At 46.0% G+C, this 16,903-nt stretch overlaps 1 protein-coding gene across 1 annotated transcript in view; it reads right to left on the bottom strand.

The window, feature by feature from the left end:
* Nucleotides 1-16,903, bottom strand: part of FHAD1 (forkhead associated phosphopeptide binding domain 1) — a 68,339-nt gene that overhangs the window by 19,063 nt on the left and 32,373 nt on the right. Inside the window, exons 16-20 of the mRNA XM_067472872.1 lie at nucleotides 12,824-12,931; nucleotides 11,700-11,789; nucleotides 10,085-10,310; nucleotides 6,181-6,253; nucleotides 3,386-3,492 (exon numbers count right to left, since the gene is read on the bottom strand). Coding sequence (XP_067328973.1) covers nucleotides 3,386-3,492; nucleotides 6,181-6,253; nucleotides 10,085-10,310; nucleotides 11,700-11,789; nucleotides 12,824-12,931 — 604 coding nt within the window. The remainder of the gene's footprint in view (nucleotides 1-3,385; nucleotides 3,493-6,180; nucleotides 6,254-10,084; nucleotides 10,311-11,699; nucleotides 11,790-12,823; nucleotides 12,932-16,903) is intronic.

The raw sequence follows: 16,903 nt of genomic DNA, 5'->3' as shown, positions 1-16,903 counted from the left end.
GCATCCACCGAAACATATGGTTCAGATATGTGGATGACACCTTCACCATTTGGAGCCATGGAGAAGAAGAACTCCACAGGTTCCTGGACCATCTCAACAGCATCCACCCAAACATATGGTTCAGATCTGTGGATGACACCTTCACCATTTGGAGCCATGGAGACGAAGAACTCAACAGGGTCCTGGACCATCTCAACAGCATCCACCCAAACATATGGTTCAGAGATGTGGATGACACCTTCACCCTTTGGAGCCATGGAGAAGAAGAACTCCACAGGTTCCTGGACCATCTCAACAGCATCCACCCATACATATGGTTCAGATCTGTGGATGACACCTTCACCATTTGGAGCCATGGAGGAGAAGAACTCAACAGGTTCCTGGACCATCTCAACAGCATCCACCCAAACATATGGTTCAGATCTGTGGATGACGCCTTCACCATTTGGAGCCATGGAGAAGAAGAACTCAACAGGTTCCTGGACCATCTCAACAGCATCCACCCAAACATATGGTTCAGATCTGTGGATGACGCCTTCACCATTTGGAGCCATGGAGAAGAAGAACTCAACAGGTTCCTGGACCATCTCAACTGCATCCACCCAAACATATGGTTCAGATCTGTGGATGACACCTTCACCCTTTGGAGCCATGGAGGAGAAGAACTCAACAGGTTCCTGGACCATCTCAACAGCATCCACCCAAACATATGGTTCAGATCTGTGGATGACGCCTTCACCATTTGGAGCCATGGAGAAGAAGAACTCAACAGGTTCCTGGACCATCTCAACAGCATCCACCCAAACGTACAGCTGTACCAGCACAGTTACGTTCCAGGACCACCCGTGATAAGTGAAATTCCGCAAAGTAGGAATGCCCCCTCCCCTTCCCTCCTCACCCTCTTTACCTTCCTCTTCCACCTCCTTGTCGCTGACTGAGCCTCTTGCTGCCACTTGGGCCCCATGATACCTTCTTAATTGCGTGGCCCAAGTGGCGGCAAGAGGCCCAGACAGCAACGATTAGAAGAAAGAGGAAGGTAAAGAGGGCGAGGAGGGAAGAAGAGCCGCTCTATAGTGTTTCCTCACTACTTAAATTAATTTTTCCAAAAAAGGAAAGAAACGCTGAGCAGCATTCCGTGGACAGATACTAAAAGATAAGGGAGTTATGGATGGATGGGAATTTCTCAAGAGTGAAATATTCAAGGCACAATTGCAAACCGTGCCAACAAAGAGAAAAAATAGGACAAGTGCAAAGAAGCCAGAATGGATGTCCAAAGAACTTTGAACTGTGCTAAGACACAAAAGAGACATGCACAAGAAGTGGAAAAAGGGAGAAATCACCAAAGAAGAATTCAAACAAATAGCCAACACCTGTAGGGAAAAGGTCCGCAAGGCTAAAGCACAAAACGAGCCCAGGCTTGCCAGGGACATTAAAAATAATAAAAAGGGATTCTTTTCTTATGTCAGTAGAAAAAGGAAAAACAAGGAGGCGATAGGGCCTCTTTGAGGAGAAGATGGGGCAATGCTGACAGGGGATGATAGGGAAAAGGCAGAACTACTGTCAGGGGTGATTTGAATGCGATATTCCTGCTTCTTGGTAGAATGAGGTTGGACTGGATGGCCCATGAGGTCTCTTCCAACTCTTTGATTCTATGATTCTATATTAGAAGCCAACACTTTCTGATTACTTTATTTTCCAGATCACCAGACTGGGCCATAGCAACGCCTGGCAGGGAAGGCTAGTAAATAAAGTAAGTCAAGTAGAACTAACATGGAGTAGAACACTCAAAGGCTCTTTCCAAGCAGAATGCTTGAGGTCATTTTGGAGGGAGGAGGACGGTTGTCAAGTTAACGGGAGACTGAACCGACAGTGATGCCACAAAAGAACATTCCCTTCCTGGATGCTGTTTCTGTTTCCTGTTTTATAAGGCAGTTCTTTCCCCAGAAGGCATTGTGATGGGGACATAGAATCAGAGAGAGACCTCCTGGGCCATCCAGTCCAACCCCATTCTACCAAGAAGCAGGAATATTGCATTCAAATCACTCCTGTCTTCACTGTGTCTGGTTGTGACCCCCAGGTTGTGCCAATCAGCTTTCATATGATATTGTTTCTAGCACCCATATTTTGCTTGATAGTCAAACAGTGCGTCTTGTAAGTCCAAGTTGGACTTAAAAGACGCATTGTTGGACGTTGGACTTCCAAGTTGGAACAGACCTCGTCGGCCAACCAGTCCAACCCCATTCTGCCAAGAAGCAGGAATATTGCATTCAAATCACCCCTGTCTTCACTGTGTCTGGTTGTGATCCCCAAGTTGTGCCAATCAGCTTTCATATGATATTGTTTCTAACACCTATATTTTGCTTGATAGTCAAGCAGTGCATCTTGTAAGTCCAAGTTGGACTTAAAAGACGCATTGTTGGAAGTTGGACTTCCAAGTTGGAAGAGACCTCATGGGCCATCCAGTCCAACCCCATTCTACCAAGAAGCAGGAAAATCGCATGCAAAGCACCCCGACAGATGGTCATCCAGCTTCTGTTTAAAAGCTTCCAAAGAAGGAGTCTCCACCACATTCCCTCCGGGGCAGAGAGTTCCATTGCTGAACGGCTCTCACAGTCAGGAAGTTCTTCCTCATGTTCAGATGGAATCTCCTCTCTTGTAGTTTGAAGCCATTGCTCCATTGCGTCCTAGTCTCCAGGGCATTCAATAATTTGTATTTATTTTCTACACTTGTACCCCGCCCTTCTCACCCTGAAGGGGACTCAGGGCAGCCTCACAAAGGCAACAATTCAATTTCACATATACATATAAATAAATAAAAAATGCATTAAAACCCAAAATCCATTCATAGAATCATAGAGTTGGAAGAGACCTCATGGGCCACCCAATCCAACCCCATTCTGCCAAGAAGCAGGGAAATCGCATTCATAGCACCCCGACACATGGCCAGGAACGGGTTTAGTTTCAGCCTTGACTCTGTTATCAGTCTTTGCCTTCTTGTGTCTGTCCATATCTCAGTTCAAGAAAAATCCAGATTCTGGCCATCTCGCCAGACATCAACGTTGATTGCCACCCCTCAAGACAATAGGCTGGTTGGCTAGAAGGCCCCCTGAGGACCCGCCGACCACATGGACATTTCCATAATCCACTCTAGTTCTCATTGTTTCCCTCTCGTCCCGCCTCCTTCTCTTCTGATTGACCAGGAGGCATTCCCCGCATCTACCCAGCTGTTGTAAATTTGGGGGGGGGGGGCAGGGGCGGGAGGAGACAATAGTCATTAACTACACCAATATCTGACTTTTTTTAGCACTTGAGAATGACCTCTCAAGAATAATATTTGAACCTGGATCTTTCAAATCCCGCTCCGACCCTCACAACCAGTACAAACCAATTGCGTCGGAGACTCTGGCCCGGGCTTCTGAAAGCTCCTTCTTCAATTCTGCAATGACGGCCTCGTCGGACAGGATTCGGTGCTTGGCGACTTCCAATTCCTCCCTGGAATGAGAACATAAAAACATTTCGGACACCCCATTTTTCATTTCCGAAAGACCACGAGATGTTCATTCCTTGACGAGTGATAAACTATTGGAAGTTCTGGTGCTGCAAGTGTCATGGCTACTAGAGAATTTGGAGATTCTGATGGCCCCTGCTTCATTTCATAAAGATAGGTAAATCCAAATAGGTAGAAAAGATAGACATAAACAAATAATCCAGGAAATTAGTCCATCAGGCTTCATGGAAACAAATACTGGAACTTCTAAGGCAGGGGTCCTCAAACTACGGCCCGCGGGCCAGGTCCGGCACCCCGAGGGCATTTACCCGGCCTGCGGGGTGCCCGCTGCCTTCCTGGGCCCAGCCTGCTCTTCTCCTGCCTTTGGGACGGGGCCTCGCCTCATCCGGAAGAGAGGAGAAGAGGGGGAGGCGGCGGGCGAAGCAGCTTCGGGGCACAAATTCTCAATATGCCTAAATGTAAACACTAGTGGGGTTTGGGGAAAATAGACTTTGACATTTGGGAGTTGTAGCTGCTGGGATTTCATCTACAAACAAAGAGCATTCTGAACCCTACCAACAATTGGATTGGGTCAAACTTCCCACACAGAACCTCCATGACCAACAGAAAATACTGTGTTTTCTGGTGGTCTTTGTTGACTCCTCTGACACCCCCTCGCGACCCCTCTAGGGGTCCCAACCCCCAGGTTGAGAAACACTGATCTAGATCAACCTCACCATTAGGCACATGAACCTCATTGTCACTCCCAATATCCAGAGTACCCTGATCATTCGACATTTCTTACTTTTAGCCCGCCATGTTTCAGAACATTTCTGTCATCCGGAGCTTTGCACAGCCCTAATAGCTACCAACTAAGGCTGGGCAACCACGGAAAATTTTGTTTCTAAACTCGTTTTTAGGGGGGTTTTGCGTTTGATTTTTAAAAGAATTCCGCAATTTTTCTTTTAAAAAGTTCAAAATTTACGAAATTTTGGAAATTACGAAACAATTACGAATTGATTCGTTAATGGCGGACGCGACCGCGCAATACGCTAAAAAACCCTCCAAATGGGACAGGGGGAACTTCTGAAGCTTCCCTCTCCCTCTGTTGTTGACTGTTGGTGTGATAATTATATATTTTTTTCACTGATAAAACAAACAACAACTATAAAACTTGCACCAGACATACAGAAATAATTACGAAACAATTACGAAACAATTTTGAAACGATTTTGAAACAATTACGAAACGAATTGAAAAATTCGTTTCGATTTTTAGTTGCTCCCGAATGGTTCAATATCGCTTCGTTATCAAAAAAAATAACGAATTAATAACGAATTACAAAATTAACGAATGAAACCGCCCAGCCCTACTACCAACGTGTTGTCAGAGGCGGCCCTACGTAATTTTCAACAGTAAGCAAACAGTATTTTGGCACTCCCCCCCCCCCAACCAATCACTGATATATATTTTCTGTTCGTCGTGGGAGTTCTGTGTGCCATATTTGGTTCAATTCCATCATTGGTGGAGTTCAGAATGCTCTTTGATTGTAAGTTAACTATACATCCCAGTAACTACAACTCGCATATGTCAAGGTCTATTTTCCCCCAAGAGCGCCTCAAGAGCACCCCTGGGCAAAATCAACTCTACCGCGACTGCTTACTTTGCGTAATGGGTTCGCCGCCCCTGGGGGTGTAAGCCAATTCCATCCTTGGTGGAGTTCAGAATGCTCTTTGATTGTAGGTGAACTATACATCCCAGTAACTACAACTCGCATATGTGAAGGTCTATTTTCCCCCAAGAGCGCCTCAAGAGCACCCCTGGGCAAAATCAACTCTACCGCGATGGCTTACTTTGTGTAATGGGTTCGCCGCCCCTGGGGGTGTAAGCCAATTCCATCCTTGGTGGAGTTCAGAGTGCTCTTTGATTGTAGGTGAACTATACATCCCAGTAACTACAACTCGCATATGTCAAGGTCTATTTGCCCCCAAGAGTGCCTCAAGAGCACCCCTGGGCAACATCAAGTCTACCGCGAAGGCTTACTTTGCGTAATGGGTTCGCCGCCCCTGGGGGTGTAAGCCAATTCCATCCTTGGTGGAGTTCAGAGTGCTCTTTGATTGTAGGTGAACTATACATCCCAGTAACTACAACTCGCATATGTCAAGGTCTATTTTTCCCCAAGAGCGCCTCAAGAGCGCCCCTGGGCAACATCAACTCTACCGCGAAGGCTTACTTTGCGTAATGGGTTCGCCGCCCCTGGGGGTGTAAGCCAATTCCATCCTTGGTGGAGTTCAGAGTGCTCTTTGATTGTAGGTGAACTATACATCCCAGTAACTACAACTCGCATATGTCAAGGTCTATTTTCCCCCAAGAGCGCCTCAAGAGCACCCCTGGGCAAAATCAACTCTACCGCAAAGGCTTACTTTGCCTAATGGTTGAGCCGACCCTGGCCTACCAAAAGAGTCTTATTGTAGTTTTGTTATCAGTGGGGATCTATGGGGATACATGTTCGTAGGGAACGTGAGGGGGTAATTTTGCAGGAACCGTAACGGTATCATCAGGAAACAGTAAAATGGGAAGTTCTCACAAGATCTTGGAAAGGGAGGAAAGCCTTCCTGACAATAAGCCTTAAAATGATAGACAAAACCATTAGAGAATCAAAAGAGAAGAATGTGAAGAAATTGGTCACTTACTTCAAGAAGACGTGGGACCTTTCTGGAGACGTGGCCTCAGGCAAATAAGATTTGCAAGGCACCTTCTGCATTTCTAGGAGGAGAACAAAACACAGACACAAGAAGGCAAAGAATGAACAAGGGTACAACCCGGTTCTCGACAATCCTGCGATTCCGCCAGTTTCATATCTAGATGTGGCTTTTTGGAAAATGACCCATAAAGAGTGTCAGTTAAGCCATCCTTTAACAGATGAACCATTTAGTCTAATTGATTAAGAATCATTTAGTCTAATTGATTAAGAAGATCTGCTTGCTGCGCAACAGTCTTGACTCAATTCCAATGTTGCTTCAGCTGGCTACTGATTCTGTACTTGACACTTTTATCCCCCAATCTATATATATAGGAACCTGAAGGTCGTAATTAGGCGGTCAAAAACGGCTAAACCACCGGACGAAATCTCACCACATTTGCCCTGCTAATACCTCTTCCCCCAAGGTATGACCAACAACCCTCAAAACACCAAAAACGGCTAAACCACCGGACGAAATCTCACCACATTTGCTCTGCTAATACCTCTTCCCTCAAGGTATGACCAACAACCCTCAAAACACCAAAAACGGCTAAACCACCGGACGAAAACTCACCACATTTGCCCTGCTAATACCTCTTCCCTCAAGCGGAGGGCAACTAAAATGACACAAAACGGGAGAGAAAGAGGGAAAGAAGCAGGGAAGGAGAGAAAGAAGGAAAGAAAGATAGAGAAGAAAGGAGGGAGAGAAAGAGGGAAAGAAGGAGGGAAGGAAAGAAAGAAAGCAGGGTAGAGAAGGAAGGAAGGGGAGAGAAAGAGGGAAAGAAGGAGAGAAGGAAAGAAAGAAAGGAAGATAGAGAAGGAAGGAAAGAGAGAAGGAAATAAAACAGTGAAAGAAGGAAGGAAGGAGAGAAGGAACAAAAGAGGGAAGGAAGGAAAGAAAGAAATCAGGGTAGAGAAGGAAGGAAGGGGAGAGAAGGAGGGAAAGAAGGAGGGAAGGAAGGAAAGAAAGAAAAATAGAGAAGGAAGGAAAGAGAGAAGGAAATAAAACAGTGAAAGAAGGAAGGAAGGAGAGAAGGAATGAAAGAGGGAAGGAAGGAAAGAGACAAGGAAGGATGAAACCGAACAGCAAAGGAAGTGAAAAAAGAAACAGGTAGAGAAGAAAGGAAGGGGAGAGGAGGGAAAGAAGGAGAGAAGGAAAGAAAGGAAGATAGAGAAGGAAGGAAAGAGAGGAGGAGGGAAAGAAGGAGAGAAGGAAAGAAAGAAAGGTAGAGAAGGAAGGAAAGAGAGAAGGAAATAAAACAGTGAAAGAAGGAAGGAAGGAGAGAAGGAACGAAAGAGGGAAGGAAGGAAGGAAAGAGACAAGGAAGGATGAAACCGAACAGCAAAGGAAGTGAGAAAAGAAAGCAGGTAGAGAAGGAAGGAAGGGGAAAGGAGGGAAAGAAGAAGAGAAAGAAAGGAAGGAAGGAAGATAAAGAAGGAAGGAAAGAGGAGGAGGAAAAGAAGGAGAGAAGGAAAGAAAAAAAGGTAGAGAAGGAAGGAAAGAGAGAAGGCAATAAAAAAGTGAAAAAAGGAAGGAGGGAGAGAAGGAACGAAAGAGGGAAGGAAGGAAGGAAAGAGACAAGGAAGGATGAAACCAAACAGCAAAGGAAGCGAGAAAAGAAACAGGTAGAGAAGGAAGGAAAGAAGGAAGGAAGGAAGGAAGGAAGGAAGGAAGGAAGGAAGGAAGGAAGGGGAGAGGAGGGAAAGAAGGAGAGAAGGAAAGAAAGAAAGGAAGAAAGAGAAGGAAGGAAAGAGAGGAGGAGGGAAAGAAGGAGAGAAGGAAAGAAAGAAAGGTAGAGAAGGAAGGAAAGAGAGAAGGCAATAAAAACGTGAAAGGAAGGAGGGAGAGAAGGAACGAAAGAGGGAAGGAAGGAAGGAAGGAAGGAAGGAAGGAGACAAGGAAGGATGAAACCAAACAGCAAAGGAAGCGAGAAAAGAAACAGGTAGAGAAGGAAGGAAGGGGAAAAGAGGGAAAGAAGGAGAGAAAGAAAGGAAGGAAGGAAGATAAAGAAGGAAGGAAAGAGAGGAGGAGGAAAAGAAGGAGAGAAGGAAAGAAAGAAAGGTAGAGAAGGAAGGAAAGAGAGAAGGAAATAAAACAGTGAAAGAAGGAAGGAAGGAGAGAAGGAACGAAAGAGGGAAGGAAGGAAGGAAGGAAGGAAGAGACAAGGAAGGATGAAACCAAACAGCAAAGGAAGTGAGAAAAGAAACAGGTAGAGAAGGAAGGAAGAAGAAGAGAAAGAAAAAGAGGGAAAGAAGGAAACAGGGAGGGAAGGAAGGAGAGAGAAAAAGAAGGAGGAAAAAGAGGGAGGGAAGGTTTGCTACAGCAACACGTGGCGGGTACAGCTAGTCTGCTCTATATATCAAGCGGCCAGGAATTGATTTCTTCTCAGCCTTGAATCTGCTATCAGGCTCTCCTGCAATCTGGCAGAACGCCTGAAAGCCCGGTTTGTTTTTCTTTGCTGACTGAAAACACTTCTATCTACTGGCTCATTAATTTCTGCCCCTGGACCAGGCGCCAAACCTTTCTAAGTTTCCAAGTCTTGGGAATTCTCTGATAGCAATTCAGATCCTGGGAACACACCACTCCCAGGTTGCTGTGAGTTTTCCGGGCTGCCTGGTCATGTTCCAGGAAGCATTCTCTCCTGACATTTCACCCACATCAATGGCAGGTGCCCTCGGAGGTTGTGAGGTTTGTTGGAAACTAGGCAAGAGGGGTTTATATATCTGAGGAATGTACCAATCAGCTGGTTGGTACAACCAGGTTGTACCAATCAGCTTTCATATGATATTGTTTCTATCACCCATATTTTGCTTGATAGTCAAACAGTGCGTCTTGTAAGTCCAAGTTGGACTTAAATGACGCATTGTTGGAAGCTGGATTTCCAAATTGGAAGAGACCTCATGGACCATCCAGTCCAACCCCATTCTGCCAAGAAGCAGGGATATTGCATTCAAATCACCCCTGCCTTCACTGTGTCTGGTTGTGATCCCCAGGTTGTGCCAATCGGCTTTCATATGATATTGTTTCTAGCACTCATATTTTGCTTGATAGTCAAGCAGTGAGTCTTGTAAGTCCAAGTTGGACTTAAAAGACGCATTGTTGGACGTTGGACTTCCAAGTTGGAAGAGACTTCCTGGGCCATCCAGTCCAACCCTATTCTGCCAAGAAGCAGGAATATTGCATTCAAATCACCCCTGTCTTCACTGTGTCTGGTTGTGATCCCCAGGTTGTACCAATCAGCTTTCATATGATATTGTTTCTAGCACTCATATTTTGCTTGATAGTCAACCAGTGAGTCTTGTAAGTCCAGGCTGGACTTAAAAGACGCATTGTTGGACGTTGGACTTCCAAGTTGGAAGAGACATCATCGACCAAGAAGCAAGAAAATTGCATGCAAAGCACCTCCGACAGATGGCCACCCAGCCTCTGTTTCAAAGCCTCCAAAGAAGGAGCCTCCACCATACTCCAGAATTCCAGAAACTTCAACTCCCAAATGACAAAATCAATCTGCGTCCAAACCCACCAGTATTCAAATTCGGGTATATTGAGTATTTGTGCCAAATTTGGTCCAGTGAATGAAAATATATCCTGAATATATTACGATTCATAACAATAGCAAAATTACATTTGTCAAGTAGCAACAAAAATAATTATATGGTTGGGGTTCACCACAACACGAGGAACTCTATTAAGGGGTCACGGCATTAGGAAGGTTGAGAACCACTGCTTTAATGTTATATTGTTTATTTTATTGCAATTTGCATCTTATTTTATTGTAATTTATTGTTTGGGCTTGGCCTCATGTAAGCTGCTCCGAGTCCCCGTTGGCACCCAATCTGGGTTCTCGACTGACCTTCTATTTGCTGTGAAAGCTTCCCGTTTTCCTCTCTCGCCTTCTCCATGTGCTGGACAGCTTCCATGTACTTGTGCTCCAAATGCACAATGGTTTGGGAGTGTTGCTTGACTTGCTCCTTGTACTCCGATACCTCTTCCAGATGCTTCCGACTCTGTGACTTCATCTCGTTCTCCAAGCTTTTCAGGCGCCTCTCGTAGACGAGGAGCTTCTCTTCCGCAAACGTCTGGATAACAGAGAAATCCCACCTTAGATGGTTCAAATTCCACCATATATGGGTCAAAACCCATAATGTGGTTCAAATTCCATATTATAGGGTTTAAACTCCACCTTAGATAGTTTAAACTCTGTCTTATATGGTCTGAACTCCATCATGTATGATCCAAACTCCATCTCATATTGTCCAAACTCCATCTAATATGATCAAAAGTCCATGTAATAAGGTCCAAACTCCATCTATTATGGTCCAAACTCCATCTAGTATGGTCCAAACTCAATCTCATATGCTCCAAACTCCATCTAGTATGGTCCAAACTCCATTTCATATGGTACAAAGTCCATCTCATATGGTCCAAACTCCATCTCATATGGTCCAAACTCCATCTCATATGGTACAAAGTCCATCTCATATGGTCCAAACTCCATCTCATATGGTCCAAACTCCATCTCATATGGTCCAAACTCCATCTCATATGGTTCAAACTCCATCTCATATGGTCCAAACTTAATCTCATATGGTCCAAACTCCATCTCATATGGTCCAAACTCCATCTCATATGGTGCAAGCACCATCTAATATGGTCCAAATTCCATATTATATGAGTCAAATCCCATGTTATATGGATCAAACTCCATCTTATATGGTCCAAATGCCACCTTAGATAGTTCAAGCTCCATCATATGGTTCAAACTCCACCTTAAATAGTTCAAAGTCCATATTAAATGGTCCAAACTCCATCTAATATGGTGCAAGTACCATCTAGTATGGTCCAAATCCCATATTATATGAGTCAAATTGCATGTTATATGGATCAAACTCCATCTTATATGGTCCAAACTCCATCTTATTTGATCAAAACTCCATCTTATATGGTCCAAATGCCACCTTAGATAGTTGAAACTCCATCATATGGTTCAAACCACCTTAGATAGTCCAAACTCCATCTTATATGGTCCAAACTTCATCTAATATGGTGCAAGCATCATCTAATATGGTCCAAATCCCATATTATATGAGTCAAATCTCATGTTATATTGATCAAACTCCATCCTATATGTTTCAGACTCCATCTAGTATGGTCCAAACTCCATCTAGTATGGTCCAAACTCCACCTTATATGGTCTCTGACTTACATCCAGAGGCGGCCCTAGGGGGCGCTCCTCAAGTGGCGGTCGAGGGGCATTTACAGAGGCACCTTTGCACCCCTGGCAAAAAAAGTGTGCCGCAACCGCTTACTTTGCATAATGGATGTGCCGCCCCTGCTTGCATGTCACTCTTTCCCCAATTCTACTTGAACCATCTCCTGGAACTGGACCTTGGGTAAGTTGCAGAAGCTTCCGGGCAATTGTATCCAGAGAGCTTTCCCAACACTTTTGGCCTTCTATTTCCAAATACCTTTCTTCTCTGAGCTGCTTCGAAGTCCTCCAGAGTCTCCGTTATCCTGGTATGTAACATTGTCTCTGATTTGGATTTCTGTTCTATTACCTACAGTGAAAAAAAATACACTGAGAAGAGCCAAGAAATCATTGAGCCAGATCACAATGCACTGTGTCAATCTCACACGGAGCATAGTTCAAATTCCAATTCCACAATTGTCGGTCCTGTCAGTCCTATCCGTCTGGTTGTCCTTATCTAGTTGTCAGATTGGTCCCACAACCACGTCTTTACCTTCCTCCTGAAGGAGAGGAGGGATATTGATGCCCTGATTTCCCCTGGGAGTGAGTTCCACAGGTGAGGGGCCACCACTGAGAAGGCCCTGCTCCTCGTCCCCACCAATCTCACTTGGGATAGCGATGGGGTCGAGAGCAGGGCCTCCCCAGATGATCTCAGACTCCGGGGTGGGACGTAGAGGGAGATACGTTCGGACAGATACGCTGGACCGGAACCATAAAGGGTTTTGTAGTTCAAAACCAGCACCTTGAATTGTGCTCGGAACTGAACCGGCAGCCAGTGGAGCTGACACAGCAGGAGGTGGTGTGCTCCCTGTATGTCGCTCCGGTGAGCAGCCTGGCTGCCGCTTGCTGGACCAGTTGAAGTTTCCGAACAGTCTTCAAGGGCAACCCCACGTAGAGTGCGTTGCAGTAGTCTATTCGGGATGTAACAAGAGTGTGACCACCATGGCCAGATCAAACTTCCCAAGGTATGGGCGCAACTGGTGCACAAGTTTTAGTTGTGCAAAAGATCTCCCGGCCACCGCCGAGACCTGGGGTTCCAGGCTCAGCGATGAGTCCAGGATCACCCCCAAGTCTTCAGGGGGAGGGTAACCCCGTCCAGCACAGGCTGTAACCCTATGCCCTGTTCGGCTTTACGACTGACCAGGAGGACCTCTGTCTTGTCTGAATTCAGAGATAAGCTGCCATGACTCCACGCTCACATGGAATTAATGACATGGTAGAGGAACAAGCTGTTCCTCTAGAAAAACCTTATGATGGTAATTATTATGTGCAGCTGGTAATGTAGGTCAGCCAGCCTTTTGACCATTTGAAATGCATTATATCTTTCGGATGTGTCTCACCCACCTCAGCCAATTGTTTCACTTGAGTTTCCAGAGATTTGACCTTCTTCTTTTCTTCCTCAACGGCATCCTTCCATTTCTCTTCTTCCAGGGCAACCATCTCCTTCAAAACCTGGAAAAAAGAGTAGTGTGAATTTCTATGGATTTGTGGATACGGAGGCCTCAAATATTGCAGATGACCCATCTTACACACTAAATCACAAGGCCCGAAGAGAACACAAGTGCCATCTCATTGGAGAAACAAGGATTGGAGGTAAAGCTTCAGTGGAAATCCCTTTCCCCCTTGATAATAACTCTTCCAAGAGTGAATTTCCAACGTTGCTTCGTCTGGCTACAGATTCTGTACTTGACACTTTTTATCCCCTAATTGACTCTATATACCAAGCGGCCAGGAATGGATTTCTTCTCAGCCTTGACTCTGTTATCACACTCTCCTGCAATCTGGCAGTAAGTAAGTTGTAGCAGGACCTTGTGTGTATGTGCGTGTTGAAGAAAAACCTTATGATGGTCATTATTATGTGCAGCTGGTAATGTAGGTCAACCAGCAATTCTTGGGCTGTATTTATTTATTTATCATGTCATCAGCAACCAGACATTTGTATTACATTTTTAACAAAAACAAACAGACAAAACACAAAATCTGCAAGCTTGGTAGTTGATTACATGTCCTTTGACCAGTATCTGGCCACTTGGAGTGCCTCTGGTGTTGCCGCAAGGAGGTCCTCCATTGTGCATCATGTGGCAGGGCTCAGGTTGCACTGCACTAGGTGGTATGTAGTTTGCTCTTCTCCACACTCGCATGTCGAGAATTCCACTTTGTGGCCCCATTTCTTGAGGTTGGCTCTGCATCTTGTGGTGCCGGAGCGCAGTCTGTTCAGCGCCTTCCACGTCGCCCAGTCTTCTGTGTGCCCGGGGGGAGTCTCTCATCTGGTATCAGGTCTGGGTTTGAGCCTGCCACTTTTGGACTCTCGCTTGCTGAGGTGTTCCAGCGAATGTCGCTGTAGATCTTAGAAAACTATTTCTTGATTTAAGTTGCTGACGTGCTGGCTGATACCCAAACAAGGGATGAGCTGGAGATGTCACTGCCTTGGTCCTTTCACTATTGGCTGCTACTTCCCGGCGGATGTCAGGTGGTGCAATACCGGCTAAACAGTGTAATTTCACCAGTGGTGCAGGGTGCAGGCATCCCGTGATAAGGCGATATGTCTCATTAAGAGCCACATCCACTGTTTTAGTGTGGTGAGATGTGTTCCACACTGGGCATGCGTACTCTGCTGAGTAGCCTAGCGCAAGGGCAGATGTCTTCACTGTGTCTGGTTGTGATCCCCAGGTTGTGCCAGTCAGCTTTCGTATGATATTGTTTCTAGTACCCACTTTTTGCTTGATGTTCAGGCAGTGCTTCTTGTAGGTCAGAGCACGGTCCAGAGTGACTCCCAGGTACTTGGGTGCGCTGCAATGCTCCCATGGGATTCCTTCCTTCCCAGGTAATAGTCCTCAGAGCTTGGGATGCTTCTCTGTTCTTAAGGTGAAAGGCACATGTCTGTGTTTTGGATGGATTAGGGATCAGCTGGCTTTCCCTGTAAGAGGCAGTCAGAGCGCCTAGAGCTTTGGAGAGCTTCTGTTGAACCATCTCAAAGCTCCCTGCTTGAGCGGCGATGGCACGATCATCAGCATAGCTGAAACTCTCTGTCCCTTCTGGCCGTGGCTGGTCATGTGTGTAGATGTTGAGCATGGATGGAGCGAGCACGCTCCCCTGAGGCAGGCCGTTCTTCTGTTTCCGCCATCTGCTTCTCTGGCCCTGGAACTCAACAAAAAAGCTCCTGTTCTGTAGCAGGTTTCCTATGAGGCGGATGAGGTGGTCGTCCTTTGTGATTGAGAACAACAACCTCCATGAACATTTTACACCTACTGAATTGGACATGGCTCTCAAAAATGTAAAAATGGCAAAGCTGCTTGTGCTGTCGTGCCTGGGGGCTATAACTCTTAGTGAAAGAGGCATGAACGTGATATCTTTCTCCAGGGGATTGCTTCTTGCCCTCCTTTAGGAAACTGGAACTCCCAAAGACCCAAAACACTGTAAATAACTCAAAATAAGTGTTATTGTTCACAAAGAGTTGTTTCTTTAAAGCAATGAGCTGGAAACTTTAGAGGGGTGAAGGAAAATATATGTTACAGCCTCAGTTAGTCCTGGGTCTGATATCAGGCTGCTTTTAGTAGGGTCTCCTCAGCGGAGGGGATCCCCAAGGACCGCGTAAAAAGGGCCCCGAAACCTTGGTGAGGCCAGTGAAGCCAATTTCAGCAATTTAAAATATTAAAAATAATAATGCCCACCAAAGTGGAAGAAGGTTTTCAAGCGACCGAGGCGTTTATTTGTGATTCAGCTGATATCGGATGCATTGCAGGGATCATTCCACCACAAGCATGCCAGTACAAAATTTCCAAGCATTTTTATAGCAAAAAGACAAAGAGAACAGTTTCAAAACTCCCGCCCGCCCACTGCCGGCTGGCTTCGCGCTGATTGGCTGGCGGCAGAACAGCTGGGAGGAGGCTTGGCGGCCCGCCTCGCCTCCGGACCAATCAGCGAGCTCCGCGGTCTCTGGGAGGCCAATCAGTGCCTTCCTAGCGCTTCCGAAGATGGACCAATCAGAGGCCAGGAGGCGGGACGAACCTTGACAATGGGAAGGGAAATGATGGGCTTACGAGTCATCTGCCAGCTGGAATGCGAGGCTTTTGTCCTCGCTGGCAGGGTGTGATTTATGAAAGAAAAGTATTCCTGTCCCTTGATGGGTTTTGGGGGGGGGGGGGTGAGATGAATGGCTGTCCTGGCAGTGGACCTCAGGGGGGATCAACGCTGCCATATGCAAATACAGTTTTTTTATTCCAAATGTCCATAAGTCCCCTTATCCCATCAGACATGTTCAGAGAATGGGGATGGCCATTATGGCTATGGTTCCATGCAGGGTGGATTAATCAAAGGCGAGTCTTGGGAGATGCAGAGGTTCTCCCTCAGGCAGTTCCTGGTCACATCATTTGTGGGGCAAGGGTCAAGGGGAAAGGGGGGACAGACCATATTTCATAGCAAGATACATACATTCAAATCATAAGCATTTCATGGCAACAAAACCCCATCTTTGTCCCACATCCCAAGTATATTTAATAGAGGAATTGATTTTAATTGAAAACTTGGAGTCCCATGGTTCTGGAGAAAGTTTGTGGAAATGGAGGTGGCTTGCAGTTCAAAGCAAGCAAGCAGAAAGTCATTTTTCCCTGGTTAAGGTTAGCAGATGGGCGCTGAGTTGACTGGTAACAAGATCCATAGCTTGGTCTTTGGGAAACTATAACTCTCATGGAGGGCAGAAGTCCCAAGGTCCAGCCATTTCCCAAAAGCCTCGTGGGGTCCTTGTTATTGTCAGTGCTTTGGCAATGTGACCAAGACTTGATCCTTGCTGTGTAGTCTGGTGCCCTTGCCCTTGGCAGAACTACAAGTACTTGGGGGGGGGGATGCTCGGCATCAGGTCCAAGGAGTTTGAAGCTTAGAAGCCTTTCCAAGTTTCCTCTTTCCTCAATGGCTGTGAATGCCGGAGCAAACCTCAACCCCAGTCCAAATGGCCTATGTTTGAAGAGTCAGGATCTTCCTCTGGTGCCGAAAGAACCAGTTTGAAGGCGCTTGAGACTTCCAACATCATTCAGGTTGGTCTGAACATGAAGCACAAGTCTCAAGGGTAAAAAATCTCAGAATTGGTGCTGAGAGGTAATTTAATCAGGGTCTTTTAGAGTCAAGTCTCTTATCATAGAATCATAGAATCAAAGAGTTGGAAGAGACCTCATGGGCCATCCAGTCCAACCCCATTCTGCCAAGAAGCAGGAATATTGCATTCAAATCACCCCTGACAGATGGCCATCCAGCCTCTGCTTAAAAGCTTCCAAAGAAGGAGCCTCCACCACACTCCGGGGCAGAGAGTTCCACTGCTGAACGGCTCTCACAGTCAGGAAGTTCTTCCTCATGTTCAGATGGAATCTCCTCTCTTGTAGTTTGAAGCCATGGCTCCATTGCGTCCTAGTCTCCAAGGAAGCAAAAAACAAG

This window comes from Anolis sagrei, chromosome 13, assembly GCF_037176765.1.
Source record: "Anolis sagrei isolate rAnoSag1 chromosome 13, rAnoSag1.mat, whole genome shotgun sequence".
NCBI lineage: Eukaryota > Metazoa > Chordata > Lepidosauria > Squamata > Dactyloidae > Anolis > Anolis sagrei.
The sequence above is the reverse complement of the archived record's forward strand: the minus strand, read 5'-3'. Positions and strand labels throughout refer to the sequence as shown.